At 42.7% G+C, this 27365-nt stretch overlaps 1 protein-coding gene across 1 annotated transcript in view; it reads left to right on the forward strand.

Annotated features, from left to right (window-relative positions):
• PLPP3 (phospholipid phosphatase 3) overlaps nt 1-17733 on the forward strand; it is an 82978-nt gene extending 65245 nt beyond the window's left edge. Inside the window, exons 5-6 of the mRNA XM_084848256.1 lie at nt 9170-9346; nt 17392-17733. Coding sequence (XP_084704382.1) covers nt 9170-9346; nt 17392-17517 — 303 coding nt within the window. The 3' untranslated portion in view covers nt 17518-17733. The remainder of the gene's footprint in view (nt 1-9169; nt 9347-17391) is intronic.
• Nucleotides 17734-27365: the final 9632 nt, after the last annotated feature.

A 27365-nucleotide genomic window follows, 5' to 3' on the forward strand; every position in this document is an offset into this window, starting at 1 on the left:
GTACCCGTTACACTCCTTTGTTGGTGTTGACAGTATTAATCCATTAATTTTTGGCACCATTTTTTTCCAGATTGTGTTTTTCTTCCAAGAGCAGTGAAGTCGTTACATAGCCAGTTCAGTTTAGCTAAGTGGTGATGTCATCGAGGGCAAACAAAAGTATTGTAGAGTGCAAAGATTGCCCTCACTCTGAATTAGCTTTGTTGGTATTGATAACATCATTACACAGCCAAATCTCACTGACTACACAACAGCTTCACTGTGCCAGGAAAAGAAAGCTGATAAACAGTATGACCAAGCATTCATTGTTGATTGTGAAGTTTCTTCTCAGTTTCTCAGAAGGAAGGGTTGCCACCACAATTGCCCAAGTGGTCCTGGGAAAAGGCTGTTTTTATTTGGGCTGAACTGATGCTGGGAAGGAGCACCTGTCAGAGAGGAGAACATAACTGTCTGAATGTGTTAAGGGGCTGTGCAATCCCTTTCACCCCTTTTTAACCCCCTCCTATTGAAAAACAACAACAAAAGGGGGCACCCTTCATAGGGGTGAAGTTGTTTGTGAGATTCCCCCCCCCCCCCGGTTTTGGCTCAGCACTAGAAATGTCCAGATTTTATCCTTGGAAACTATTCCTGGTGAACGTAGGTGGCCAGGAAGGAGCAGGGAGGTTCCTAACTCTCAAATAAGTCCCCTTTGTCTTAGTTGACTCACTTTAGTTTGGGATTCATAAAAACAAAAGTGGCATGCTCAAACAAGCTGATAATTTATGCAAAACTGGGTGCTGTCCTTACGGCTTTCATGCCGGACTCTTTTGTTCCCTACCACTGCATACACACAGCCATCCAGGCAAATGCTGATTCTGAACCTACAGAGAAGCAATTTACAAGTTTTATGAGCCTGGCTGATGGTATCATAAAAAAAAACCTGTTCTGCTGCTTTCATCTGTTGGAATAATAAAACACACACACACCCCGAACTTAAAGTGCTGACTCATGTCAAACACTCTCACAAAGTGCTAATTTTCCTCTACTCTCATTTGACTTCAAGTGGAGGAAGCTGCCACGGTTGAGCCCGTTCAGCCTGAAGGGCTCTCCTTCTTACATTCTAACCCGGTCGGGAGTGGATCTTCATGAAATTTGCCAGGGTTGGATTTTTTGGGTGGTTCCTGCAAGTTCAGCATTGTGTTCCTCAGACTGCACAACGCGCTAGATTTTCAACAGGTCTGCGTTATGGACTCACGTTTTGTTCCAGTTGAAACCGTCACAGTTTAAACAAATGTGCATCTTTAAATATATATAAAAAAACACCTTGCATATGCTTTGGGGAGCCATGATTTGGCTCCTCAATCCATGCTTAGCGTACATGAGTTAAGAAAAGACATGTATGTGTTTTATACATTACATAGGGAGCTGCCTTTTACTGGTCCAGACCACTGGACCATCTGGCCCAGGATGGTCAACACTGAATGGCAGCACCTCTCCAGGGTTTCAGGCAGGAATTTTTCCAGCCCCACCTGGAGACGCCGGGGATTGAATCTAGGACCTTCTGCATGCAAAGCAGGTGCTCTACCATTGAGCTTTTGGATATACAAGTGGAGTCTGCAGCATGTGCTTAATAAATTGCAACGTGTGAAGAGATAAATGATTTTTTTAAAAGTTTTCTACACATACTTCATATTAATGGTGACACCTCTTTCATGGGTTTTAACGTTGACTGATCTGAAGTGTCATCAGAAGACTACATCCCAGGCACAGCTTTTTAACAGACTGGCCTACTGAAAATTAGCCTTCATTTTCTGTAAATACAGCACCAGGTCCCTGCCTAATTTGCCTCAGCTTTGGGCTGTACATATCAGAGCTCCCCATAGAAAAAGAAGCTGAAAGAACCTGTGGACTTCCAGATAATTAATCTCTTCCTTATATCTCTCAGTGCGGGGGGGAGTAACACTGAGTATCTTTACTAATTGTGGCATCATATTCTCCCTGCAGTGTGTGTGTGTGTGTGTATACTCGCATGTGCATACACATGTCTGAGTGTCCAATACCATGTCCAAACACCTGCAGTGGAAATAGTCATGGCTTATGAGCCGGAGATGTGAAGGCCTCCAAAGTATGGTTCAGTACAGAGCCCCGTTTTTGTAAAAAAAAAATAATAATTTCATTTCCACAAGCATCGTCCTGTAATTATGACTGGCACTGATTGTGCGACAATTGTCATTGGAAAGGGTAGAATAATTTATGTGCCTTCCTGTTAGACTTAGCAATTGTGAAGTGGGTTTGAAATCCGCACTTCCACAGAGTTACCACAGAAAGCCAGAATGTGGTGTTAGGACATGTTAGTCCAAAGCTCATTGTGGACTTAATGCCCGATTCTGACAATACTAGGCCATTCTTCAGAACTGGTAGTACTTTGCTTTCCAAACAAACATGTCCAGTTCCACAGGTTGCTAGAATAAGCCAAGCATAATGTTGCCCACAGGGCCTTACATGTGCCAGCCAATTTGGAGACAACTGCTGAATTAATTTCTTACATAACTTTACTGACACTTATGCAGTTGCGCCATGTGGGGGTAGGAAACAAACTCCTGAGGTGGTCATCTTAAATGTTACTTGTTTGATTTCCCAGGACTGTACTATACTTACTCTCAGTCAGACAAACAGTGTGTTCGTGTTTCCAGGGACGCAAAATAGCAAACGTCTGACTAGATTTCAATGGGATCATGGCCAGTTTGTTAAATCATTAGATAAACATCAGTGATGGATTTCAGAGCACCAGACTCAGTGAAGGGAAAGTCCTCCCCTCTCTTGTGTGTTTCTAACCCATCTACTCGAATGTGGCCAGACTCAAGCATTTATTCATTTGAAAGGAAGTGTCAGTTCTCAACTATTTCCAAAATGATAAATCATTTTCATAACCACTTCTCAGTTGACAAAAGTACTTTACAGTTATTATCTTAGTCATCCCCACAACAACCAAGTGCTGTAAGTTAGGCCTCCCTAGTCAATTTCATGGCTAAGGTTGGATTTAAATTTTGAGTGTCCAATCCCAGAAAAGTTGTGCTGCATAGATATTGCTTATTAGTGACTTTATGAGCTATGTGTAGTTAGCCACCTCTCTTCCAATCTCCCCACACACACACACACAAACTAACTCCAACTTTAATGGAACAGTCTCTCAACTTTTCAAATAAATGGTGTTTAATTGAGAATAGTTTCTCAAGTGCTTTCAAACAGCACAAAATAACCCAAGAGGAGTAGCTAAAGATGCTTTTGCATAACTACAACTGGTAACACTGGGTTACTCTGAAGCTGTTTTTATGTCACATACATCCACAGATACTATTATAAATGTCAAAAATGGCTCTTGGATGGTGAATCCAATTTGAGCCATCTCTAGAAATGGATGAAAATCCCTTTCTTTCTTTCTTTCTTTCTTTCTTTCTTTCTTTCTTTCTTTTGTGTGTATTATTTTCAGATCATCTGAAAGGTAAGAATGTGAACAAGTATTAATAGTTTTCTCCTGCTGCTCTTTAACATTTTGAAGAAATACAAACAAGTCAGCTTTATTTGCTTAGGATCACTGGCTGACCACAGGCTATTCCCACCGACATCAGTGGAAGTCCCCTGGCAATGGAAGCACTGCATGTTGCCCTTAGAGCTGTCTGTTCTGTGGTGACGCTGCCCGCCAGAGCTCTAATCCTTGAAAGGTTTGCCAACAGCTCCTGCTGCATATGGTCACCAGGTCATGGCTTTCTTCCCCCCCTCTTTGGTTTTGTCAAGCTCATCTCCTCCATGCTATTGGTTTCTACTTTTCCCTCTGCTGCTTATTGGTCTGGAGTAGCAATTGTTCATTTTATGTTACTGTATAAACACCACATAGGCGCCTCCATAAACCTCCTATGACTGAGCTAGCAGCATTCAGATCCTTTAGCAAAAACCACTTCTAATTCACTTACTGTCTGCTGTGCTAAAAACAACTTCAGTTCAATTGATTTTTTTAACAGTACATGTTTGTTTTCTTTAGCTTGGTTTCACTGTATAATGAAAGCCTTTAGGATGTAAGAAGGGCAAAAGACTACAGTATCAGCATCAGAAATGGATCATGGATGAGGCAGGGTTGGATTTCATTAAGAAGAACACAACAGTGGGTCAGTTAACCCTTCACACGCTGTAACGAACCTTGTTCACCAAGTACAGCAATTGCAAGAAGGTTTATTTTTGTTGTCACATCTAAGAGTGATTCTAATCGATTCTAATGACTGAAAGGGCTCCTGCATCTTGAGAGCAGGATACAAGGGAAAATCCCACCATGTACAGCCTCTTTCATAATGGGAATACCATGCTAGGGAGAGATGCAGCTGGTGAAGTTCTGCCCTCTATATACCACTGAAAGGAACAGGAGCCCTCTGAGTTTGAAGCCGTCAATCCTAATCTGAGACCACAAGCATACATCACTTTCTGTGACAGGATGGCCTTGCTGGTACAGTTCCAGTTGGATAGAGACACACATAGGGTCAAGCCACCAATAATCTTAATGCCTTAAAACGTGGAGTGGTGACTTCAGTGTGTAATAACCACAACCACAAAAACAGGGAGACAGGTTTCTATATCACAAACAAATTAATTCTGGGTAAAATAATATAGTGGTGATCTCCTTCCACCCTCATACTCTGCCCCACAGCATCTAGTTTAATTGCCATTGAACACTCTGCCAACAGCAGATTCTACAAAGAAATTTATAATCATTTTGTCCTGATGCAGATGTAATAGTCTTGGGCCCATAAACCATGGTTTATCACCCCAAGAATGAGCCAATCCTACTTTAATATCTTGGTTTGCAAGCAGTGACAAACCACATTTTCCTGGTTGAGATGTCACAGGAAACTGTAGTTTAATAAGCCACGATAAAACTACCAAAACTAGGAATGCAGACACATCTCTTATTCTCAGGCTGATAAACCAGACTTTCCTGGCCATAATGACTAGACATCATTATGTCTAGTCTGGGTCATTGTGGAGAAAGGCTGAAACTTTTCCCCCCAATATCGTTTTCTTACAGTGCAATCCTATACATGTCTACTCAGAAGAAAACCCCATGTAGTTCAGTGACAATTAATCCTAGGAAAGTGAATATAGGATTGCCAGCCTTAATCTGTGATTTTCAAAATATTACCAACTTCATTCATCTCACAGGAGCTCTTGCCAACACAGGTGATTGGAAGGTCAGGCTGTGTGTTTCACTTTTGCTTTTGACAGTTTCCTTCCAAACTTGTTCTCCATCCAATCTTTCTATGAAATGTACGATACTAATTAGTGATGGTGGTATAAATAGCCTTGCTATAAACAAAAACTAAAATAATCAAAGATGAACAGGGCTTAATTTGAACCAGGGCTCGCCCTAGAATTTTTATTTTATTTATTAAATGTATTAATCGCCCATCTGGCTGGTCACCCAGCCACTCTGGGCGATGTACAACATATAATAAAACAGTTTAAAACAATAAAATTCTACAATAAAAACATTTTCTAAAATACCCTAACCCACCCCAAATGCCTGCCTGAACAACCACATTTTTAATGCATGGCGGAAGCTCATTAAAGAGGGGGCATGACGGAGTTCCTTAGGGAGGGAGTTCCACAGAGTGGGGGCCACCACAGAGAAGACCCTCTCCCTTGTCCTTACCAGCCTAGCTGTCCTGGCTGATGGGACAGAGAGAAGACCATCCAAGGCTGATCTTGTTAAGTGGCCTGTCTGGTGTTGCTGGAGGCTCTCCTTAAGATAGGCTGGGCCGGAACCATATAGGGTTTTAAAGGTCAAAACCAACACCTTGAATTTGGCCCGGAAAACAACAGGTAACCAGTGCAACTCCTTCAGTACTGGAGTGATGCGATCTTGCTGGCGGCTGCCTTTAATCAGGCGAGCCGCCGCGTTCTGTACTAGCTGCAGCTTCCAAACTGTCTTCAAGGGTAACCCCACGTAGAGCGCATTACAGTAGTCTAAACGAGAGGAGACCAGGGCATGTACTACCGATGGGAGCAGATGGTCGGGAAGGAAGGGGCGCAGCCGCCATATCAGATGGAGTTGATACAGTGCTATCTGGCTCACAGCTGACACCTGAGCCTCCATGGACAGCTGGGAGTTCAAAATGACCCCCAGGCTGTGGACCTGGTCTTTTAAGGGTAACCGTACCCCATTCAACACCAGGTCAACATCCCCCAAACTGCTCTTGTCTCCCACCAAAAGTACCTCGGTCTTGTCAGGGTTGAGCTTCAGCTTATTCCTCCCCATCCAGCCACTCACCGTCTCCAGACATTTGGACAGGGATTCTACGGCCAACCTTGGTGAAGATTTGAATGAGAGGTAGAGCTGCATGTCATCCGCATACTGATGACACCGCACCCCAAACCTCCTGATGATAGCCCCCAGCATCTTCACATAGATGTTAAATAGCATCGGGGAGAGGAGGGAACCCTGTGGCACCCCACAAGTGAGTGCCCACGGATCTGAAACCTCCTCTCCCAGTGCTACCCTCTAGTACCTGCCGGAGAGGAAGGACCGGAACCACTGCAATATGGTGTCTCCAATGCCCAACCCCTCCAGGTGGTCCAGGAGGATACCGTGGTCAACGGTATCAAAAGCTGCTGAGAGGTCGAGGAGAACAAGGAAGGAGCATTCACCCCTATCCAGAGCCCTCCTCATATCATCCACTAAGGCGACCAAGGCCGTTTCTTTCCCATGCCCAAGCCTGAAGCCTGACAGAAATGGGTCTAGATAATTGGTTTCTTCCAAGTGTGCCTTCAACTGCGTTGTCACCACCTGCTCAATCATCTTGCCCCAAAATGGCAGATTTGAGACTGGGCGAAAGTTGTTCAGAACTTGGGGATCCAAGGAGGGCTTCTTTAAGAGCGGTCTTATCATTGCCTCCTTGAGGGCTGATGGCATCACTCCCTCCTCAAGGGAGGCGTTCACCACCACCCTGATCCCCTCAACCAGTCTCTCTCTGCAGCCCATAATGAGCCAAGATGGGCAAGGATCAAGTAAGCAGGTGGTTGGCAGATGAAAGGACCTTGTCCACTTCATCAGAATGAAGAAGCCGGAACCGATCCCACAAAACCGGTTTGCCACAGGCCGCCTCTTGCTCACTAACTGTATCCACAGCGTGCGGAGTAACACTCCTTATCTGATCAATTTTATCTGCAAAGTGCCTTGCCAAGGCCTCACAGGAGGCCTTAGAATGCTCCAGTGGTTCCAGAGCCACAGGACCGACCAGGCTCCGGACCACTTGGAACAGCCTCCTGGGACAGCACTCTGCAGACGCGATGGAGGCAGCATAATATTCCTTTTTTGCTGCCTTCACCGCCACGTGATAGGCTGAAGATACAGCTCTAGCCCGTGTCTGATCGTCTTTGGATTACTTTTTTAGTAATCTGAAATTACTGAAATTACTTTTCAGTGCAAGAATGCATTGCAACCATAGGTGTCCCTTTGCTGATAGAAGGCAAGTGGAATGGGGAGTGGGTGACTTTTGGTAATTTCTCCTCCCCACTCCCCTTGCCACTCTCCAAATCTATGCTAGAGGGTTGGCTCCTTCAGAATAGGATGGGAGGTGGTGCAGGGGGGAAAGTGAACTGTAAAAAAAAGTCATCCCCTCCCCATTCAGCTGACGGATGCCTTCGATCAGCAGGAGGATATCAATTGGATACCACCCACAGAGTATATAAAATAGCAAGGAGTATGCTTCTAGGCATAATGTGGAGAGCTTTCTTCCTACCATTGAGTTTCCAGAACCATTGTCTATCTGCCTTGGACTAAGGCAAGGACTTCCTATTTCCAAAGGGGAAGGGCAACCTCAAATGTAAATTTGAGCAGCAGCATTTTAGTAATTAAGTACTGATTCCATGTCATTTATCCAGGGAACTATAAAGTCGCATTGTGTATTTTCTCTTCTTAAAAGACTAGCAGGATGAAGAATAATGTGAAGGCATAGGACACTTCTCAGAAATGTGTGGGTGGATTTTTATATGTAATCTCATAGGTGTAGTGTAACAGCTGTGGTGCTTCAATGTTCTTCCTACCATTAACATTTTCTGCATAGATTATACACTGCAGACATTTCAGTGACCTTGTAACATTCAAACTCTCTGACCGGCATTTCTCCACTTACACAGGAAGGCAGCAGTTGGCGGAGGACTGAGCCATGCTCACACTCCCCTCACCCTGCCTTTTGGGTTGGGTCAGCCTCCGGCTCCTTTGATTTGTAGGTAGATGTGTATGCCTTTCCTGCAGCCTCTTCCCTTTTTGGCTTCCCCAGTTCCCACAGGAACCTGAGGAATAGGCTGTGCCCACAGCGTTCAAGAGGAAATCAGATCAGGATAAGTGGGGAGGGGTGAGGCAGGGGACAATGCCATTTCACATCATTTTCATTGACTTCACTTCAGGCCAAGTCCGCAGTTGCTTGTTGATTTGTTTTTTCCCCTTGCTAAAGCAGAAGTGTCATTTTCCACTCTGTATTTTATGTTCAAGAAACTTCAAGGTTCAGTTCAAATCACAGTTAAACCATTCTTGGATTTAAGGGAAATTAGGACAGGGGTTGAAAATAAAACAGCCACTATCATAATGCTATCAACTATGCCAGGATGCCCTCCAGATGTTTTGGGCTACAACTCCCATTAGCCCCAGGCAGCTTTAGAAATGGTTAGGGATTTGGGGAGTTGTAGTCCAAAACATCTGGAGGGCACCAGCTTCTTTACCCCATATCTATGCTGTGGCTGCATTTGGAGTACTCGGCGGGGTGCTCACCCCATCTCAAAAAGGATTTTGTAGATGGGAGAAAGGTGCAGGAAAGGGAAAACCAAAATGATAAATGGAGCACCTTCCCTATAAGGAAAACCTTAAGTGTTTGGGTGTTTTGGTTTAGAAAAACACACACCAGAAGACCCTTTTCCATTAGGGAGTCAGTCCATCTTGTAAGATCAAGTTGGTCTTCTGGTGTTTTGATATTGGTACAGTAAGAGCTGGCTATGCTGGGAAGGACTGCCCAAAGGTTGGCTTTCCCAACCTTGGTGTGATCCTGAACTGGGATGATGGACACTTCATAATGGAGATCGATGGTGGTGCAAAGTGTTGTGAGGGCTGCGTTATAATGTCTTTCTCCGGCATTTTTTCTTCTCTTTTCAGCTGTACCTGCAAGCCAGGTTCACTTGGAGAGGAGCCCGCCTGCTGCGTCCCTTGCTACAGTTTACGCTGATTATGATGGCATTTTACACAGGACTTTCTCGTGTGTCTGACCACAAGCATCATCCAACAGATGTACTGGCAGGCTTCACACAAGGGGCCTTGGTGGCTTATTGCATAGTAAGTGGCATATATATCACCAGGGCATGATTTCACTAAATAACCTTATTTGTTTGCTTGTTTGTTTGTTTCTATACCACCCAATAGTCGAAGATCTCCGGGCGGTTCAAATAACCATATGCATCACATCTATAAGATAGGTACTGTCTTCTTACCATCTCTAGTTCAATCCGTGGGTGTTGGATTGCGGTGGAGACAATGAGAGGAGTTCAGTTGGATTGTGGCAGCTAGCAATTATAAGATGTTGCACAAACCAACAGCCATCTAAAATGGCTTCACCCTCCACACTCTGAGCACTGTCAAGCATTGGGAATATATGCCTGAAAAAGGTGAATAACCTCGTTAAAGGGAGACAGTGGCCCATCTGCAATGAGAGGCTTTATTTATTTATTTATTTCATCAGTATTTTTATACAGCCCTTCATCTGAAGTTCTCAGGTGGTTTACAGTAATTAAAACCATAACATAAATCAGACAACAGCAACACTTAAAAACTAAAAAGACTCAAAACCGCAGGTGAGAAAATGATCAATAAGGACAAGGGTTAAAATACTTCATATGAAAACACATGTGGATGCTGTTGTGACCATACACTGGAGCGTCCTTTTAAAAAATAACCCTCTTTTGTGTGTGTTTAACTTTTTAAAATGTACAGCAGAAATAATGCCTGAGATGTGTAATTTCCTGTGTCTTGGCATCCCTACTAAGTATTTAGATGGTCTAGAAAACTATATGTTACAGGCCCTTGGCACTGGGGCACTGCCATTTCATCATTGTTTGCTCTAGGGCAGCGATGGGGAATATGTGGCCCTTTAGATGTTGTTGAACTGCAACTCCTGACAGCTTCCTTCACCACTTGGCCAGTGGTGAGGGATGATGGGAGTTGCAGTCCAACAACACCTGGAGGGACACACTTTCCCCATCCCTATCCTCGGGAGTAGTGGAGGCCCCACAGTGAGGCCTCACGTAAGACATTCCCATGGCCACTGCTGTCAGGCAGATTTGGGGGAAGGAATAATGAGGCAGGGCTCAGAAGCTCACAGGGGAACGAAAGGGGGCGTTCAGGCCCTGTCACACACCAAGTATGTTACTGGGAGCACAACAAGGTCCAAACTTTGGAATGGGCTCAAGAATAATAAGTTATTTTCCAATGTTTTTGAAGAATTTACTTAAAGTACTTGAACCCATTTCAAACTGAGATGGGGCGAGTGAGGGGGATGTTTCCCTGTCACTAGAGGGGTTCTAGGGGAGTTTCTAAAACCAAGAAGGGAAGGAAGGGTAGTTTTAAACAAAGAAAGCAAATATGGATTATCCTTATATAATGTTGGAAACTAGAAGAGAAATACCCGGTGAACTCTAACCTTTCAGGTGTAATAGGTACAGAACAGAGGCTCATACGAAACAGCTGTTTTCTGTATTTCTCTCTCACCCTGCCCCATCCGGGTGCCCTCTAGATGTTTTGGTCTCCAGGTCCCAGCATTGGCCATGCTGGCTGGGGATGATGTGAGTTGTAGGCCAAAACAACTGGACAGTGCCAGGTTGGGGAAGGCTGCAGCTTAAGTGTTAGGTCTGGTATGTTTAGTGCCTAGTACAAAGCTTTCCTTGAACATGCACCAAACTGGATGTATCGGCAGGATGGTTCACATAGGTGAATGTATAAATGATTATAGCAGTTCTTTCTCCTGCCCCCTGAAATACTAAACACTTTCAAAGACAGCTGAATGTATTATTTTCCACTAGTGCCCGTGTTAGCCAAACCACTGTCAACATTCTGTGAGGGATGTAGACTCTGATTTCTGAAGTATGTATTGAAAACCGAAGCAGAAATGCTTGGAGCTTGAAGGAACACGCACAGATGAGTGTTTCCTTTTCAGCTGAATCAGAAAACTTGGGAACATGAAACTTGGGTCTATTATTTTGACTAGAAGCACAGGGGTGTATCTCTTTCTCATAGTATTTTGTTCTTTAATAAGATGAAAAGGTTTGGGACAAAATCGTCTGCCCAAGCTGTGATCACCTGACTTCCCAGACTTTTTTTAATGTGAACTGACTATATATAAGTTTCTCATGAAGGGAGAGCAGTCTTACTTATTGTTGTGGGATTTATTTATTTATTTATTTGCTTGAGCTGTCTTAAGCAGGAAACAAAGGGGCTTATTTATGCATGTCTAAAACGTGTGTAAAATACTATGCACTTCTTCAATGTACCTAAATCAAAGTAAAGTAAATCAAGTAAAATTTGCTCCCCTATCATGGCCCCAATCCAGATAGGTGATAGGGTCTGAGCTGGCAGTGACTGACCAGGAAAGGGATCTTGGCATTGTGATGGAGAGCTTGATGAAAACAGCCCAGCATTCAGGCACTGTGCAGTTTGGCCGTGAGATGGCAACAAGAATTGGGAGCACTTACATGGCAGTAAGTGTTTCTCACACCCACCAGTTCTGCTGCCCTACAAATGCATTTTCCCCTCCAACTTGCTAACTTTCAGTTTCAGAACCCCATTGGAAGGAAAAACTAAAAAAACTGCTGGGGAGCCATTTGAAGGGAAAAGTATCCTGCCCCGCCCCCGTTTGTTCTTTCCAGCAGATGTTCTTCCCCAGTCCTGCGTTTCTCTCAAGACGTCTAAGTTTGCCCCCCCACCCCACCCCAGTTTTAATCTGATGAGCATCTCCTGCTTATGTTTACTCAGTAGCAGAGGTACTAGTCCCCATACAGACACGCACAACAATATTCCTCAGAGCTTTCGTGACCTATTTATTATCCCTGTGGGTGATTAAGTGTGTGGGGGCGGGGCGGGGCGGGGGTGAGGCCCCAGGCGACATGTTTGAACAATGGAGCAGTTTCTTCTCAGCTCAGGTGCTTCACGTTGCGTCATGTGGCTTTGTCTAGACCTCACTGGTGCCTTTTGTCAGAGCGGGCCGTATAGAATGATTCCTTAATTTCTACTGTTCGTTGCTCTAAAAAGTTGTCAAAGGGTGGAGCGAGTGGGTGGGTGAGATCCAGGCCATGCAGGGTGCAGTAGCATGCTGATGATCTCAGTGCACAGAAGCAGAAAGCTTCTGACAGACAATAGGGGGTTCCCGAGACAAGGGATGGCCATTTTTGCTGTTTCCTGTCTAGTGACAGGTTACAAATCCGACACTCTTTTCCTGACCTGTAAACAGATGGCATGTTTTACTGGGCCAGAGGAGGGGTGAGAGTTCGGCTGCTATAGGCTGACTTTCCTGTGACGAAGTACAGCCCTGAGGAAGCAGCTGCCTGAGCAGCACCACACACATGGATAGGCCTTCCTTTGTAGCCCTGTGCTCTCCCGCCCTGTCTGCTGTTCTTTTGTATGCATCAGGCCTTAGTCAGGATACGGAGAGGGCACTGGTCTCTGTTTGCCCTGCCCTTTTGCAGCCCTGCTGAGAAAAGACAGCCACAGCCATAGAAGAGGAAGCTGAGAGAGAGGTGGCTAGTGATTTCCTCTGTCTTCCCTTGATTTCCTGTTCACAAGGCATGGCTAAAACATTCATGTATAGCCTGAGCATTGTTTATAATACTGTCATCTTGATGTAGAAAAGTCCTAGTATCATCCCTTTCACTGTGCTTTTATATATTTTACATTTTTTTTGAATGTATTTATTTCCTGTTTCTATTCTATCCTTTGACCCAGACAGTCTGTTAGGGTTTTATTTTATTTATTTGTTACATTTATATCCCACCTTTTTCACCAAGGCGCCCAAGGCAGTATACATGATTCTCTTTCTCCTCTCTGTTTCATCCTCACAGCTACCCTGTGAGGTAGGTTAGGCTGAGAGCCAGTGACTTGTCTAAAGTTACCCAGTGAACTTCATGGCTGAGTGGGGACTAGAACCTGGATCTCCCATGTCTCAGTACAACACTCTAACCACTACACCACACTCTCCAACATATAACAGCTCTATGCAACCAAACCAAAGATGAACAACTTCCTACCACCCAAGTATTGTAGACTGTCAGGTGCTTTGATCACCCTCTTGTTTTTTTCCATTCAGAAGCAGATGTACAGAGATCTTTGGGAGAGGAGATCTGCAAACTCAAAAACTCCTTCAGGCTCATGTTTTCTCTCAATGAAAAACACATATGATATACTTTGTGTATTTTCATAGATATTCAGGCAGAGTATCTATGAGCCTTGCAGTTATACTTCTTCCCCATATTTTTGAATTTTATCTGTGTTCTGGCCAGTGTCTTACATAGTTTCAGAGGCCAACTTGGTGGGGTACAATCACAGTTGGATCACTTGCCACTGTATTCCTTCACAGCACTGTTTTAACCCATTTCCAAAGAAAACCATGATGTCCCCATGATTAGGCTTCAGTGTTCAACAGAAACCATGTGGAGTTTCACCTCCATGGGTTACCCAAGCTATATCCAATGCTTCATTGCAGCAGTCACGTTGTGTGTGTGTTTTCCCATCCGGAAAAAACAAATGCAAAACATTCATTTTAAGTGCTCCCACACTTGTTTTGTTTGGAGTTTTGCTGAAATCAAAATATCTGTCAGATATCGCTTTAGCAGCTAATTCTAATCTTGGAACTGTGAAACATGGGAGGATAAGAACCTGTGGCCCCCTTTCCCTCTCCACATTAATCTCATGTGAGCTGTTTGCTAAAAGGTTTTGGATCCAAGCGAAGTCTCTCTCTTTTTAATATAATGAATGAAAAAGACATTGATCAGCTGAAATGGTTGTCTAGCACATTCCCAGTTGTCTGCTGCTGAGTTTTCTTTATGGGTGGAGAGCACCTTCCACAGGAAATGGAATAAATCGAAGCAAAAACATGCCGTGCCTTTACCCTCTCTTTTTTTGTGTTAAGCAACTGAAGCATTAGGAGGGTTTAGCACACTTTTTGAACCTTAGAAGATCATGTTTCATGATTTTTCTGTGTGTTTTTATAACTTCAAGCCTTTGCTAAAGTGAAACACAGTTTAAAGAGGAATTAACGCTGCTACTACCAAATACCTGATTTAAAGCCACACATGCCATGAACTACAGAGCAAAGGCTAAGAAAGCCAAGATGACACTCCATCCATAACTTGCTCATTTAGAAAATTCAGGCCAGATTGAACCTAATCCCCCATCTGCCACTTGCATCATGCAACCGCCACCCGCTCCTGCCACAAATTGATTTGTCATGGAGATCTTGGTATAGAATGTGGATATAGTTGTGATTGAATCCAGTCTTAGGAAGTGGTAAGTCAGAGGCATGGCATTGGAATTGCCTTCCAACCCTCGAATCTATAAAAGCTGTAGAAATGAATGACCGGATGAATAAAGGAAACACAGTTGTCTTAAAATTAATTCAAGATTTAAATATTTACAAATTCTAAAAGCAATCCAGAGAAGGCCTACAACCCAAAGAAAGAATTGGGACATTTAAGGCTTTACATCCTGTTCATTTTGTGGGACCTAGGTGTCTTTTAGAAGTTATCCCATTCACGTGGGGGCTGCTTATCTGCCTGATGGGCACCCTAGGTTACCTCAGCTCAGATTCTAGCAACTTCAGAATTACGGGAATGAAACCAAGAGATTTTCACGGGTGAGCATACAGGTCTGTTACATTTCGCCAGCACCAGCTCCTTGAAGGAAAGGCGGGATGCAAATGTGAGCCATAAGTACCATACACAATCTAATGAAAGTTAAGTAGATGTGGTTATGACTAATTAAAGTGCCATTGATTTCAATAGAGCTTAGTCAGAACTATTGCTGGACTGTGTCAGGAGCCCACCGCTCCTTTTCTTGTTGTGGACAAAAGGATATTTCCCCTGATGGTTCTCCTTCTCTAGTGACATCAGGGGAAATATCCATGTAATGGGAAAAGTAAGCAATATATCTTGCTTTCCCAGAATCGAAAGAAAATCTAGAATGCCCATCCATCTCTAATATAGCCCCACTGAAAACAAAGGGAGCCATAGGCCAGCAATGATGGGGAAAAGGGAATGGTCATTTTAGGTCAGGGACTCCAGTATTACTATTGAGCCTAGGGATCAAAGAAAACTTAAAATCTAAACAAGCCTAGGAAAGAGCTTGCTACTGTTTGTTTTTCTTTGGTCACAGCCAAGACTATTTTTCTGAGTGGAGTTTTGTTTCCTCGGTGAATTAACTGGAGGCTTCTGTGATAATATTTAGATGTCAAACAAACTGATCTGGGAACATAGCAAGACAATTGGAAGCCTGAATGCAAACATCTGCATCCAGTAAAACAAGCAGCCTCTTTAAACAATCAAGTGCTTTGTGATTTCTTGCTCTGAAAAAGCCTATTAGCTTAACTAATGGAGCACTAGGAAACTTGAAACTTGGAGCATAACTTCTCTAACCCTACTAAATCTTGTGCCTTCAAAGAAATATAAAAACAGTGCTGTAAACTATAAAGTCTGGACAGCAATTGCCAATGGAGCAAGAGTCATTCACTCATCCGGTTGCTTCAGCTCAGGGGCAGCCCAATACATGTTACTTCCTCAGGCGAGGGACAATATGGCACCCACCCACCTCTATTCCATGTACAGAAGCTGACTAGACTGGCACCCTATTCAGGTTTTCAGAATCTGTGTAGAATCAACATGCAAGGAGAAGGAGTGCACTAGCTCCGCCGACCCCCCATGCACTTCCGTCACCCTGTACTCGTGTGGTTTATAGGGCTCAGCAGTTGAATCTTACTTTAACAGTGGTGACAGGATAACATTTTCCACACCACCTGAAGACAGTGTTGGTCAGGCTGTGGGGCATGCAGAGCTCTGCTCTCCAACAGAGCGAAAGGGCCAGGGGGCTCAGCGGGAAAGGCTGGGGAGCTGCCACTGAAGCTCCACACACACACCCATGGACAAGCACACCATGCACCATCGGAGGTGGCTGCCTCACTACGCTTAATGGCAGGGCTAGGATTGCACCCTTATGTGCACACCTATGTGTTAGATAGACAGACAGACAGACAGACACATTATATGAGATCATGTGTATTAATAGCTGGGATTTGTTTATACCACTGGAAAAGAGAGCCGCCTTCTGCTGTCTGCAGAGCCTCGGTGTTGTCTAACTTGATTGCTTTCTGGAGTTCTATTTTGCAAGGGAGAAAGTGCATCAGTCATGCTAGCTTGATAAGACTTTAGGCTGTTGTAGCTGAGGGAGGATGTCAAAGTTTCCTCCCAGGGCTTCGTCATTGTGTGACTGCCTCTCTGAATTGTCAAGTGCGGGCCTTTTCACATCCGCAGGACTGGATACGTCATTGGTTATTTCAGGGAAAGGTAGTTGGGGATCTCTCTTTCCTTACGCTATTCTTTAAAAACTTTGAGGACAGTCATCCTGATTAAGCATCAATTTACTAGTAGTGAGGAAAGGACAGTGGCGAAGGGGAAGGGAGTGCGAAAGTGAGGAAAGATCAAGCTACTCTGACTAATAGTTGCAGACAACTGGCTCTAGAGGGAAGCTTAATAATAGTACAGAATAAATTACCAGAGGAAGTGTAGCTGTGTGAACTTTTGAACGCGTTAACATTGTATTGATTGTGGTCAGGAGAATATAAAAAAAAATCTAAATAGTGTAATCATTCTTTTATTTTTTTTTAAAGAGAAAATTTGTTCTCTCTTGCATTAGCAAACTCTATGTGATGAAAGCCTCTTGCTTAGTACATTCTTCCACAAACACTTACCTTCAGTAAATTTGAATTAAAAGAGGGGAAAAAAGTTTAACCCCGTGCGGAAATATATCAATAAACCAATGAAAGGGTGGGTGGTGGTGGGATGTTTTCCGTACCAGTAAGAATCAGTTGAGAGAGTGATGTTCATTCAGGGCGCCAAAATCCATTTTCTCCAGATTATCTCTCCTATGATACATAACTTGTTCTCTGATGGACAAATCTGGAAGGTCTCCAACCCAGTTCTCAATTTCAAATGGAAATTATGACTTCAGAACTGCTACATAATTGGTTTGATTTACTAATGGGGGATTTTGAATGTATAAAGAAAAATGGAGTTGGAATAAAACTCTAAATATTTATATTGAATGTATATATTTCATTTGATTTACAGGTGTTTTACGTCTCAGACCTCTTCAAGCAGAAAACAAAGACTTCTCAGCCTCCTCCTCCAATACGGAGGGAGATACTTTCACCTGTGGACATCATTGACCGAAACAACCATCACAACATGGTGTAGACATTTGACAAATATATATATATATATAATTATTTTTTGCAAAATGACTGCTGACAGCAACTACCTGCTGCTCTCAATCTCATCAGACAGTAGAATGTAGGGAAAGACTCTTGCCTGACCAATAAGGTCCTATTCTATGGCCTTTTTACTATTACAACATTTGCATAAAATGGATGTTGTTCAACTAAGTCAAAGGCAACAATTACTAAATGAATCAAAAAATGATGCAGGAATCCTAAATGTGCAATTGGCTGAGTGTTCATGTTGTAATGAATGCTGAATTGTTCATAGCTTAATGAACACTAAATGATCACTAGGAAACCAGCCATCTCTGCTTCTTTTCTTTTTTTAAAACTATAAAGTTTTCCAATTCCTGTTAAGAGAGATGGGGAAGAAAAACCCTCACCAACTAAATTATAGCACTATCTACAAGAAATAAGCACTGATTCGTGAATTGTGATCACTTTCTAAGGGTAGCTTCTTATTTTATTGGTTTTCTTTTACTCCATTCCATACTGTGACTTAACTTTTGGTTTAGGAGAAGCATGCCAGGTAAAATGTCAGAAAGGCATCTTTTCCCACTGCACAAACCCTGAATACCTTTCTGTGCCCAAAAAGGCATAAATGGATCCACTTGTTAAATTGAACCCAACCTACTTCACAGGTATCCTTGACTGTAAGAGTCATTCCATATTTTTCATCAATCCCACTTCCTCTGACTAGCGTTAGGCATTCTCCACATTCTTATCATCTTTAATACTTAGGAGAACAGGTTGGATTTGTCAAATAAGAGACACTCAAGACGTATGGAACCCCCATACCTCTAGTATGTCATGTCAACAGTACTGTATGAAATGTTCAGCCTGCAATGAATTTGTTCTATGCCCTAGTGAAAACTTTCCCCTTGCTCCAATTGACACAAACAAATATCAAAAGTATTTTCTGGATGATCACCTCATTTTCGATTCACAAAATATGGTCTTGTTTGCGGTCAGTCTTATTGATGTATGTTAGCACTATGGGCTCTGGGGTTGAGACTCAGAACATTAATCCTTCAGGTATGGGGCGGACTGCTGGACGGGACCATCCTAGACCTAGCCTGATATTCAGTCAAATCCATCTCATGTTTTACATAGCCTAAAAAAAGGGATCATTGTAAACTATTCATGAGAGTCCATCCTTCCCCAATCTGGTGCCCTCTAGGTGTGTTGGATAACAACTGCCATGATCCCTATGTTATGCTGGCTGGGCATGATGGGAGTTGTTGTCCAACACACCTAGAGGGCACCAGATTGGAGAAGGCTGCATTAGAAGGTAGGCTGAATGCTGCTCTCATCAACACCAAGGGCATGCGAAAAAAGTAAACAAGAGCAGACCTAGTTCCAGGCTTTCAGGTAGAATTCTGAAAGATGGATGTTTTTAAAAACCTTTAAGAACTGAACTGGTAATGCTAACCAAGCAGACTGGCCTTTGCACATCTTGTCATGCAAAATCCGTCCTATCATTTCAATTCTAGCAAGCTATGATTTTTATAAATATATATATATATATATATATATATATAAATATAAATATTATATAAATAATGTATAAACATTAAAAATTAACTATGTAAAATATTATTTCTGAAACAATTTTAGATATATCCACTATGATTATAAACTGTGTTTTGACCTGTGTTATTTACATTTTGCTGCTTAAAAAAAAAGCATTGATTTAATTTTTTATAGTCGACTAAAATATTGTAGTTCTGTGGTAGCAATATTTTAATGAAAATAACAACTAAAGACAATTGTATAAAAATCATATTAAATTGTCTGTATTTTTGTAATGTTTCTTTTTTTTGTAAAAGGAGGAATATGCAAGACTTTTTGTAGAATACAGAATTAAAGTTTGTATTTGCAAAAATATTGCTGTATAAATGTGCTTCATAAATAAATGTTCAAGGCACAACTAATTCCGTGTGGGCCTATATTACCCCTTTTGGTTAAAAGAAATGAAAGGAATACTTTTCTTTTTAAATTTACACTGAAAAAGTGTCATCATATCACAGATAATGAAAGGGTATATTGCAGGGGTGCAGAACCTCAGCTCCCAGTTCAGCCCTCTGGGGTCCCAAAGAGGACAAGCCCCCCTCCTCTGGCACTTTCCCCTACCATTGATCATTTGGTGGTTTCCTGGCTTTTGTGCAGTATTTTCTAAAGGCTGAAATGCCTCTCTTAAGGCTTAGTTGCTGGCAGTAAGAAACTTTGCACATCTCTACACCAGCCTAAAATCCCATATTTTAAATGAGGCTTTCTCCTTCTGTTTTAAAAACAGGATCACAACGGACTCCTTTTACACGTGCTTCCTTTCCCCCTCCCTTCCCCCCCCTCTCCCTTATCTGAGTCTTCCATATGTTTCATTGGTCCAGCTCCTCTTCTTAGAATCACAGAATCACAGAATAGTAGGGTTGGAAGGGGCCTATAAAACCATCAAGTCCAACCCCCTGCTCAGTGCAGGAATCTACGCCAAAGCATCCCTGACAGATGGCTGTCCAGCCTCATCTTGAATGCCTCCAGTGTGGGAGAGCCCACCACCTCCCTAGGTAATTGGTTCCATTGTCATATTCCTCTAACAGTCAGGAAGTTTCTCCTGATGTTCAGCCGGAATCTGGCTTCCTGTAACTTGAGCCCATTATTCCATGTCCTGCACTCTGGGATGATCGAGAAGAGATCCTGGCCTTCCTCTCTGTGACAACCTTTCAAGTCTTTGAAGAGTGCTATCATATCTCCCCTCAGTCTCCTCAAGGCTAAATATGCCCAGTTCTTTCAGTCTCTCCTCATAGGGCTTTGTTTCCAGTCCCCTGATCATCTTCGTTGCCCTCCTCTGAACCCTGTCCAGCTTGTCTGCATCCTTCTTAAAGTGTGGTGCCCAGATCTGGTCACAGTATTCAAGATGAGGAGGCCTAGCCAGTGCTGAATAGAGGAGAACTAGTACTTCACATGCTTTGGAAGCTGACTTCTATTAATGCAGCCCAAAATAGCATTTCCCATTTTTGCAGCCACATCACATTGTTGGCTCATATTCAGCTTGTGATCGACAACAATTCCAAGATCCTTCTCACTTGTAGTATTGTTGAGCCAAGTATCCCCCATCTTGTAACTGCGTATTTGGTTTCTTTTTCCTAGGTGCAGAACTTGGCATTTATCCCTATTAAATGTCATTCTGTTGTTTTCTGCCCAGCACTCCAGCCTATCAAGATCACTTTGAATTTTGTTTCTGTCTTCCAGGGTATTAGCTATCCCGCCCAATTTTGTGTCATCTGCAAACCTGATAAGCATTCCCTGCACCTCCTTGTCCAAGTCATTAATAAAAATGTTGAAGAGCACTGGGCCCAGGACTGAGCCGTGCAGTATCCCGCTCGTTACCTGTCCCCAGTTTGAGAAGGTCCCATTGATAAGCACTCTTTGAGTCCGATTCTGTAGCCAACTGTGGATCCACCGGATCGTTGTTTCATCTAGCCCACTTTGAGCTAGTTCGCTAATCATGGGGCACTTTGTTGAAAGTTTTGCCGAGGTCAAGGTATATTATGTCCACAGCATTCCCACAGTCCACAAGGGAGGTTACCTGATCAAAAAATGAGATCAGATTAGACTGGGATTTGTTCTTCAAATCCATGTTGGCTTCGTGTAATCACTGCATTGTTTTGTGGCTTTTCCTTTTCCACAGAGGGAACTCAAGTGGAACACAAGCGGAGTAATTTGACACTTCATTATTTCCAATCTTTTTACAAATGGAATGAAGGTTATTTAGTGTGGGAGATGCCCTGGAGGTTCACGACGCCATCTAAAAGGCCCACAAACTTCCATGAGTGAGCAATCTCAATAGCAGGACAAAAGCTCCATGTGAAGGAGCCCTTTAAGCTAAAGTATGCTGATATTTGGTATTTTGGACCCCCCTTTTGCCTTTGACCCCACTCACTACTGGAATGTTGCCCCCGAGAGCTGCTCCCGAATTAAATTTGGGCCCTGGCTGAAGATAGCTTCAGACAGTATCCTTGGTGTATAGGATACAGCTCAGTTACAAATTGCTGGATATCTTACTATGACCATGCTATGTTATTTACTATGCTATTGGCTCTGGTGGGGGCCAATGAGTGTAAGGAGAGGGAACCCCCTGACTGACTGAAGATAGTAGGGGAAGGACACAGAAAACAGGGGAAGGGAATGTAATGTAGTGGCCAGAATCAGCATACTACACTGCACCTTTTTGTTGCTGGTCCTACTTGTTTTTTTAAACATGGCTTTTAAAATGGGTGATACTTCCATTTAAGCAATGACAGTCTAGTTTTAGCACTTTTACAAAATCAAGGGCTGTCGCTGCCCCAGCGATGATCCAAGCTCATTTGCCCAGTTCTGCCAACCCAAGATTCACCCTGGTACATTTTTTCAAGGCTCTGAAATGATCTAACAGTTCATAAGCTGCTGGAATGGTATAACAGTTCACAAGAAAACCCTATTTAAGGGAGATTTAATTAATTGTTTAATTATTATCCACTAAAGAGCCTCTTGTTGAGGGTGAAAGAGGAGAGTGCAAAAGCTGGTTTGAAACTCAACATTAAAAAAACTAAGATCATGGCATCTGGCCCCATCACTTCCTGGCATATAGAAGGGGAAGAAATGGAAGCAGTGACAGATTTTACTTTCTTGGGCTCCAAGATCACCGCAGACGGTGACTGTAGCCATGAAATTAAAAGACGCTTGCTCCTTGGGAGGAAAGCTATGGCCAACCTAGACAGCATAGTAAGAAGCAGAGACATCACCTTGCCGACAAAGGTCCGTCTAATCAAAGCTATGGTTTTCCCAGTAGTAATGTATGGCTGTGAGAGCTGGACTATAAGGAAGGCTGAGCGCCGAAGAATTGATGCTTTCGAACTGTGGTGCTGGAGAAGACTCTTACGAGTCCCCTGGACTGCAAGGAGGTCAAATCAGTCCATCCTAAAGGAAATCAACCCTGAGTGCTCATTGGAAGGACAGATAATGAAGCTGAAGCTCCAATATTTTGGCCACCTAATGCGAAGAGAAAACTCCCTGGAAAAGACCCTGATGCTGGGAAAGACTGAAGGCAAAAGGAGAAGGGGACGGCAGAGGATGAGATGGCTAGATAGCATCATGGATGCAATGAATATGAACTTGAGCACGCTCCGGGAGAGAGCGCAGGACAGGAAGGCCTGGCGTGCTATGGTCCATGGGGTCACGAAGAGTCGGACACGACTGAACGACTGAACAACAACAAAGCTGATAGGAAATAAGACATTTTCCCTACCCAGCGCTGAGAAAGGGAGCCTTTATCAGCGCTGAACAGGGAGAATGCCCCTGCATGTAATGGCTGGGGAAGGACAGCTGGGAAAAGAGTGTGTGTGTGTGTGTGTGTTGATCCTTGCTTTAACAGGTCTTTTTTTCAGCAGCACCATAGATCATGATCAGTTCAAAGTTAGGCGTGCTTAGAGTCAGCCATTGCTTTTGGTTAACTATGTGTGGTGGATTGTGGCCAAAATATTTAAACATAAGGGCTGTTTGCATGACACAACAGCCCACTGTGGGTCCCTGTGATGCTGTAGTGTGCATGTGACCACCATTTTGAATAAGCTACCCCCACTCAGTAGTTGTCATGTTATGTGAACCCGGTGAGCATGGGTTATGTGACTCATGGTCTGTTTTAAGGCGTGCCTGTAGCAACAGAAATTCATTGGGCAAATCCTGGTACAGATAGGCATTTCTAAGTCCCACTGACTTCAATGGTATAGAAATCAGTACGACTGAGCAGTATTTAGTGATGTCTGAATTGTTCTTATAACTATGAGCATAGCTAAGCTGTCCCCACAGTGGTACAACCACAGCATCCATCGTGCCATTGGTATCACGGAAGCCTGAAAGGTACACGTAGCCACTAAGAGGCCTTTGAAGTAAGCAATGATATCATGATGTATATCTCAGTACAGGGAATTTTCAGTTAAGTCTCCCCAGTGTCTATGTCAAACAAAAGCACAACGAGAAGAGAATCTTGGACTCATGGCACTTGTTTTTGTGGACTGCAGAGCCTTTGCCTTGGACCTACAATGATTCTAAGCCTTTGCTCATTTACATAAAATCTATGAACCATATTATTTCATGTGTGAATTCATACACGTTTTATGTCATTCATTCTCATGACTCTCTGAGGTAACTATTTCTGCCTTTTTATAGATGGGAAAGAATGTGACTTGACTAAGAATATCTGGCAGGGCCGGCCCAATATTTTTTGCTTCCTGAGGTGACGCTGCAAATGGTGCCCCTGCTACCCCCACCTCCCAAGCCAAGGTACACCGAACCCAAGACAACCCAAGTATTTTGGTGCCTGAGGCAGAAAATCCCACCAGTACATTTCCTCCTTCTTGTCAGTGAAAATAACAACAATAATACATTAAGGGCACAATCCTATGTATGTTTAGACAGAGAACAGGCCTACAGTTCCCAGCATGCTGGGAGTTGTAGACCTTTTCTCTGTCTAAACATGCATAGGACTGTGCCCTAACAATTTGCTGCCCTTTTATGGCACCCTAAATCAGCTGTCTGAGGCAAATGAAATTAACATGTCCTGTTCACATTACATTCGAAGTAGAAATAATTATGAAATAATCTGTTGGAGCAGAATCAAGCGCTAATAGGATAGATTATTTTGTCAGTTTTGGTTTTTCTCACTGTCTCATTTTTCCAGTCTTTAATTTGGTTCATCTTGAACTTTGAGAATTTCTCCAGTCTTAATTTTGGTTCATCCTGGGATTTTTTATTTTTTTTTAAGTTTACATGAAAATTCGTAAACATTTTTGTGCACATTTCTTCTAATACATGCATTTTTGTATGTATTTTTGTCTAATATACAAATTTTCCAAGCAATTTTCCTAATATAATGCATTTTAATGTTATTTTCCTGAATATACACACTTTTTTTTATTGATTTCCATTGCAGAATTTGGAGAATAGTGAATTTCAAAGGCTGAGTTTGCATAATGGTTTAAAACAGTGAAACTTCGCAAGTTTGCATTAAAATGTGAACTGAACAGATTTCTCTCCCATCCCTATCAAACACTGAGGCCATAAGATACAAATAAAATGATTGTTGCTAGGTCCAAACCAGAGAAGAATGTTAGATGGTGATGCTAAACAATACTAATGGATCCTAGAGTGCTGAAAGACTGGGAACCAAGGGAAGTTGAACCCTCCTCAATGACAGGTGCTCCAAATAACAATAAATTATGGAGCCTTGCTGATTATTTTTATTCAACTCCATTCTGTTGGAAACATCTACATATCCAGTTCCCCAACCACAGATACTTGGAAAGCAAGTTTTAAATGTTATGAGCCATCATCCAAGAAAATGTATTTCAAACTCATGATCTCCTGTTTCCTTTCCTGGCACATATAGGGTGGTCTGCATTAGCATGATCAATCTGTAAATGTTACACTGAACATATAGAAGTGTAAATTGATATTATTTTGGGATTTTTAAAAGGCAGTTTCCAACAACTGCCATGCAGGAAGCTTGATTTATCATTATGTACACACCCGATTTGTGCTGGGAGTGGTATTAAAAGTGTAATGTCAAAATGTCTAATGGTTTGATCAAAATTTGAAACAAGTGCGATTGTAAAAGCAAATAGTTCTCGTAAGGTTAAAATCTTTTATCATTCCTCTTACTTTGACTTCTTCAAGACATTAATGTACATGGTTGTAACATGATTTACGAAGGTTGGCATGCCATAGTGCTACACTGGATATCAAAGAACAGCCCTTTTTCCCAGTTCTTTTTTAATTTGGAAAGTGGGAAGAGTATGGAAAAATGACACATAATTAGAAACACAAGGGCAGACAGCATAGGGCCTTACCCTAAAAATCAGTTTAAAGAATTGTTCAAAATGCACAGTTGGCCAGAAATTTAAATTCTTAAAAAAAGAAAAGAAAAAAAGGATATTCCACCACCACCACCCTAGTACTTTTAGGCTGGTGCAGGGGTAAGTCAAGAGTAAGTATGATTGGGCACTTTCTGAGGGTCCACACCCCAGACAGAGGCCCACTGACAAGAGTCCCTTGTAGTTGCTCTTCCCATTCACCATTGGTTATTTACCTGCCTTTCACTCTGGCCCAGACAATGGCGGTGGTGAGATAGAAGGAGGCGCAGTGGATGCCACAACCTATTTGTTCATTGGCTCTCTGCCTGGCAAGCACCTGATAGCAGAAACCAGGTCTGGGAAATATCATTTTTAATGTTTCATTCCACAAAAAAGCATTACAATGAGCTGCAATAATCTAAACAAAAATGGAAGATGGTGAAGCACAGATAGACTTGGGAGTTTTATCTTCTTTGTTTGAATTACATTTCTAGAAATGTTGATTAGAAGTTTTTGTTATTGCACAGTGCTCTGTGCTAACAGACTGGATACTAACTTGCTTGGACCCAGTAGCATATGTTTTGCATTCAAAACTATTGGTGGTATCTCTGCGAATTAGCCCATAAATCAATTAGTATGTCTGCGATCTTCAAAGCCAAAGGCTTCCTGACCTGGTTCTGTTAGCAGCTGCATCAGCAAACAAGCATTTGGGATGAGCTGGGATTGGATGGAGTGTCATACCTGTGCTACTGTGAGCTGATCCAAGATGTCGATCAATGTAGCATTGTGGGTGCTGCCACAGCTGGGTATCCCCTAACCTTGAAAGACAATAAAAGAGATCAAAAGCCTGAGGAGGAATTACCTGTTTTTTTATATTTATATCCTGCCCCTCTTTTTCAACAGAAAAACTCAAGGCAACTAAGAACAATATATAAAATTCAAATGGGTCAAAGCAGGACAATGAAAGAGGCCTTGTTGTTCATAAGTGATCTGGTATCAGGAGGACTGAGAGATCCATACTGATGATGCCAAATTATTCAGAATGATAAAGTCCAGAGCAGATTGAGAAGTGCTCCAAAAGGATCACTCTAGGCAGAGTCTGATCTACACAGGCAGGAGAGTTATGAAACACAGCTTTTCCTAGACTGAAGCACTTTGAATTATAAGGGTGGAGAGTTTCATATCTGAGTGTTTTTCTATGGGGGAAAAAACACGTACCCCTTATAAAAAAAGCTAACATGTTTTTAGGTTAGCCTTCTCCCCGATGTTAGTTTTTGAATGTTTCAGCAGCAGCTTACTGCCTGCTATGCCAGGTTCCAGACTGCTACAAGCAAAGCCCCTACACAGTCCCCTCTACTTTAGGGGCTGAATCATGACTATGAACTTCACACAAGCAGAGAACTTCTTTCTCCGTTCTTGTAAGCCATCCCGAGAACATTTGTTAGTGGGTGGCATATAAATGATGTAAAACAAACAAACCATACTTGGGGTTGCTACAAAATACCAAAATGTTAGCTTAGTGTGTTGTGGCTGTGAAAAGGGCAAATTCAATTTAGAAAACAGGAAGATTTAAGGCCATAATTAGGGAGTAAGTCTCACCGAACTCAGTGGGACTTCCTTTGAAGCAAACCTGCATAGGATTGTGCTACATGAAAAGAACAGAAAGTAAAGCAGCAAGTATCATAATAGCCCTGTGCAGACATTTGCCTGCACACATGAAGTGTAGGGGGCAGGGAAGCACACTTATGCCCCACCCCCAATGTCCCTGGATGTGCAGAGTCTTTTAAAGACCTTCATGAATTTCTACTCATACTCAGCTGAACATGGTTAGAAGTCTGTGTGGAATCAGGAACCCCACCTTATCAGAGTTTCCAGTCATCTTTTGAGAAGCCAGCATACCTGGAGATGATGTGGGTGGGGCTTGTGTGTGCCCCCCCCC

The sequence above is a fragment of the Heloderma suspectum genome, chromosome 4 (assembly GCF_057233095.1).
Source record: "Heloderma suspectum isolate Gila_16-S chromosome 4, 16-S_ref, whole genome shotgun sequence".
Taxonomy (NCBI): Eukaryota; Metazoa; Chordata; class Lepidosauria; order Squamata; family Helodermatidae; genus Heloderma; species Heloderma suspectum.